We start from the raw sequence: 4248 nt of genomic DNA on the forward strand, positions 1-4248 counted from the left end.
CCTCTTATTAGAAGCATTAAACCAACGATGCCTCTGATCCGAAACGCGAAATCTACTCCAGTCGCCCGTCTCGCCTCTTCTTCCGGTTTGATCCTTCGTGTACAGTCGGCTGTGGACATTTGCGTCTAGAAGCCGCCTTCCATATCTACGACTTTAAAGGACTTTGCAGCAGTTTGCATACACTGCTGTGAGGTTCGCGTTCCCGATACGGTACCACGATCTGATTATAACGAACCTTCCACGGTTTACCCGGTTGACTTAGCTTGACGGCGACTGGAGTATACTCCATAACACGAATTCTCCAACGCCGATAACCCCACATTATACGCCCAAGATGAACTACGTCGACAATGATTCGTCGGCTTTCATCAGCACCTACCGAAACGACACCTACAGCTCCTCAGTAGAATCCTTGGCGTCTGCCTCCTCAGGTTCTGTCTGGTCCGCTGTCTCCTCCCAATCATCCACCTCCACCTCGCCCACCAACACCTCCGACTCCGATTCCGCCGATTCATACTGCCTTTCACGATCCGTTACGCGCGACACTGCGGTCAAGTTCACCAGCCCTTGGGCGAAGCGATCCGTTCAGCAGGCCCCTGTTGCGGTTCCTGCCGAGTTGCGCCAGAACCCCAGACGGACCAGTGCAGGCGCAACCCGTGGCGCAGCTCCCCCGCCACTCGTTCGCCAAGCCGAGCGCAAGGTCAACTTTGTCGATAACCTCGTCGGTAAGCAGCAATAACAGCAAAAGTGCGATCATGATGTTCCCTAACCCGGCTACCCTAGATTCATCGACCCAGATTGTCGAAGCCATTTGGCCCTTGTCCTCCGCCGTCTGCCGCAATGAGCTGGGTAACAAGGCGGTCTTGCCGCTGCGCACCTTCATCCAAGAGACTCTGCGACGCTCGCGCACCAGCTACTCCACCCTGCAGGTCGCTCTCTACTACTTGATTCTCATCAAGCCCCACGTCCCGAAGCATGACTTTACCATGGAACAGCCCGACGACAAGCACGAGTGCCGCGCCCTTCAATGCGGCCGCCGCATGTTCCTCGCCGCGCTTATCTTGGCTTCCAAGTACCTTCAAGATCGGAACTACTCCGCGAGAGCCTGGAGTAAGATTTCAGGACTCAACACGGCAGAGATCAACCAGAACGAGATCGCTTTCCTACTGGCAGTTGACTGGAAGCTGCACATCACCGACGAAATCTTCCAGAGATGGACCGATATTGCCCTGAAGTACACGCCTCCTTCTCCTCCCGCCCCCGGAACTTCGGCGCAATGGTACGCTCAGCAGAGCTCAAACTGGAAGATGGTCATCCTCCAGCTCAACCCCGAGCTCGATAATATTGAGGGTTTGATCCCTGCCGCCAACCTCACTCCTAGCCCTCGTCCCGGGGCTCGTCACCGCAGCATGCTGGCAGCTACCCAGGACTCGCTGGCCATGAGTGGCACTTGCGGCTTGGGATTTGATTCGGCGGAGCTCACTCCGACCCCGCGATCTTTCCACACCCCCACCATCATGGAGCCCACTCCGGCCGCTGTATATACTCCTGGTCGCCTGGCTCCTGCTCTCGGTCTCCTTCCCACCCCTCGCCTCACTCCCCAGTCGAGCGGATACAGTACTCCTGCTGTGAGTGCCTCCAACCTCGGCAAGGGTGCTATGGGTCTCGCCATGGCTCAAGCCTCGTGTGTCACTGCTGCTCAGTGTCTGGATCGCTGGCCTATCGCCAACACATCGTCGCCCCAGGGTTACTGCCCCGTCCGTCGCTCATCTCTCGCCAACTCAATCTCGACTGCCTCCTCACCCGAATCGATGGTTTCTGATTCGTCACGCACCTCCCGCTCCTCCTCTATCTCGTCTGCTTCATCACTGGTTAGCGCGCCGGCTCCCAACTTGGGTGTTCAGGCGCGGTTCCGGTCTGCGAAGCTGTGCAGTGAGAGGGTTAGCTTGAGGCCGACAATCACATCGGTTCCTGAGGACTACGAAGAGCATTGCATCACCTCGTCTCCTGAGTCTTACACCGGCCCGGTGGGTAGACTTGGAGAGATGTCTTTGGAAGAGATGGCTCACGACCCTGCTAACGATGCTGCGCGCGCGCTTCAAGAGCTGCAGAACTACCGCACCGATGGAGCCACCCCAACTGCCTCGGCCTCGCGCAAGCGTGCCCGTGGCGTCTCCATCATTGACAGTTCGCTCCAGGAGAACGTCAGGGACATGCTCTCTGGCAACTTTTCTGGCAAGCAATGGTCGCAATCGCTGGTTCGCCCCCGCGCTGGCCAGATGACCCTGCCTGACCGGAGCTCAAAGCGCGTTTGCTGTGCGACCGAGGCTACCCCAGCCTACGAGGCTTCATCACTTCACTCGATCGGCGGATACCGCGGACCGGGCATGTGGGAGGGAATTCTTAACTGAGCAATGGTTATGCAACCCCCCCGAGATACCCTATGGGTCAAACGTCAAATCAAACTTGACCTTCTTGTGCAATATCCTCCATTTCCTTTGTCAGAACGAAATAACGGGGGCGGTGGGGAACGGAAAGAGCTTTGATACCACCTTGGCGGTACATCAAGTCTTTTAGAAGCTTAGATGGCGTCAGGGCGCGGCACGAAAAGCGTGATAATCTTGCATGCATCAACGGATCTGGGCATTTTGGGAGGTGGACGGCGAAGGTGGATTTATCGCGGCTGTTTGACCGCAAACTTGTGTGTTTGTACGATCACCCGAAGAAGAGAGTCGATTTTGCGTTGCAATTTGCTTTTATTTGCGCCAGGAAAACCAAGCAACTCGGATACGGGAGTTGCACGAAAGGGATGGGAAGCGAATGGGGCTCATTCGTCGAATCGAAACGCCCACAATCAGAGTATGGGCATGTGTGATTGGGCGCTCGACGGAAGATCCGAAAGGGGCGACCGAACGAGTCGAACGAGACACGTCTCGATACTACTTTTGTACGCGGTCCTCCCAGGTCACGATGACAACCGCTACTTGGGAGCCACGCGAAAAGAGTCTAACGAGCTGGAAGACCACACACAGAATGAACGATGACAAAGCATCGATATCATACACATGTTTATTTGTACACACCAAACTTGACACATTAAGCGATGAAGCTATAATTCGAGAGATTCATAGCCAGCTTTATTGGAACCAAAGAAACAAGTTGTTGCTCTGCCTGCGGCCTATCATATTATCATTCTCACAAGCTGGAAACAGCCCTCTGCGCCTCTCTGCGTGTATGTGCCTTACTTTTGCGGCCTCTGGTGCCGTTCACTAACTCGCTAGGTTCATGAATGATGAAAGCTCGACGGAACGGTTCCGAACATGTGCGATGACATGGCGGTCGCGCGGATTGCGAAGGTCACATGGGTGACAGCGCGCCGCCCCGGATACCTCAAAGGTCTCCGCCAACGCAACGGAGCCCGACGATGATGGTTCCTGGTTACCTTGGGCAACAACCTTGTTTTCGCGCTGCCGCCGAAGACGGAGAAATCTGCCCCAAATGACGATGGACCGGACGAACCACCGAGCGCTTGACTGGTTTGACAGGACGCTGATGAACGGAGTGGGTAACGCCGAAGGGCTGGGTTCGGTCGTCCAAGTGTTTGTCGGCGATAAGATGGGGGTCGAAAGGTGAGTGAGTCACACCGCCCGACCGCCTGGCAACCCTGCGCGACGACCAACGTTGGCCCCCTCCCTTCTCCTCCGGGATGTTTTCTTCACTGGGTGGTGTTGTAATAATGGGTGGTTTGATATTACTTACCAAACAGGGACACCGTTTTACGCTAGCCTGGGCGACGGCGGGTGTTTTGACGGTCATTCACGGTGAGTTGACAAGATGTACATCTGCCTCCCGCGGCGAGGTGCCTGGGAGGGATGTAGATGCCGTTAAGGTCACGGTCTAGACTACGGTTGGTGGACTCATCTCCCATATGAGATGATTCATTATGAGGGATTAGGGGAGACGCACGAAGCACGACTTTTCTTGAAAATTTTGTTTCCCGAAATGGTTGCTAGGTGAAGGTGGTGTAGGTACCGAGTGGTGCCTGTTCTTCATCGACTTCTTCAAGGTGTGTGACTGTTGGGGGAGGGAAACCGGCCGAGTAGCCGCCACATACACCCTCGGGCACTTTTTTTTTCTTGCAGGTCACGATGGGGGGACATGGAGGTCTGACTTCTTTTGACGAGGGTGGTTTCTGCTAGGCAGAAGGGGCGGCGCAGCATGCCCGCGTGCAAAGTATCGTGTGTTTCG

At 55.6% G+C, this 4248-nt stretch overlaps 1 protein-coding gene across 1 annotated transcript; it reads left to right on the forward strand.

Annotated features, from left to right (window-relative positions):
- Nucleotides 1-334: 334 nt before the first annotated feature.
- Nucleotides 335-2411, forward strand: COL26b_010598 (uncharacterized protein; the record flags this gene model as incomplete). Its single annotated transcript, XM_053183291.1, has 2 exons — nucleotides 335-725; nucleotides 784-2411. 2 exons carry the CDS (start codon nucleotides 335-337, stop codon nucleotides 2409-2411), a joined length of 2019 nt encoding a protein of 672 aa, XP_053032784.1.
- Between the last annotated feature and the right edge of the window lie 1837 nt (nucleotides 2412-4248).

This window comes from Colletotrichum chrysophilum, assembly GCF_026319265.1.
Source record: "Colletotrichum chrysophilum strain AFK26 chromosome Unknown scaffold_115, whole genome shotgun sequence".
Taxonomy (NCBI): domain Eukaryota; kingdom Fungi; phylum Ascomycota; class Sordariomycetes; order Glomerellales; family Glomerellaceae; genus Colletotrichum; species Colletotrichum chrysophilum.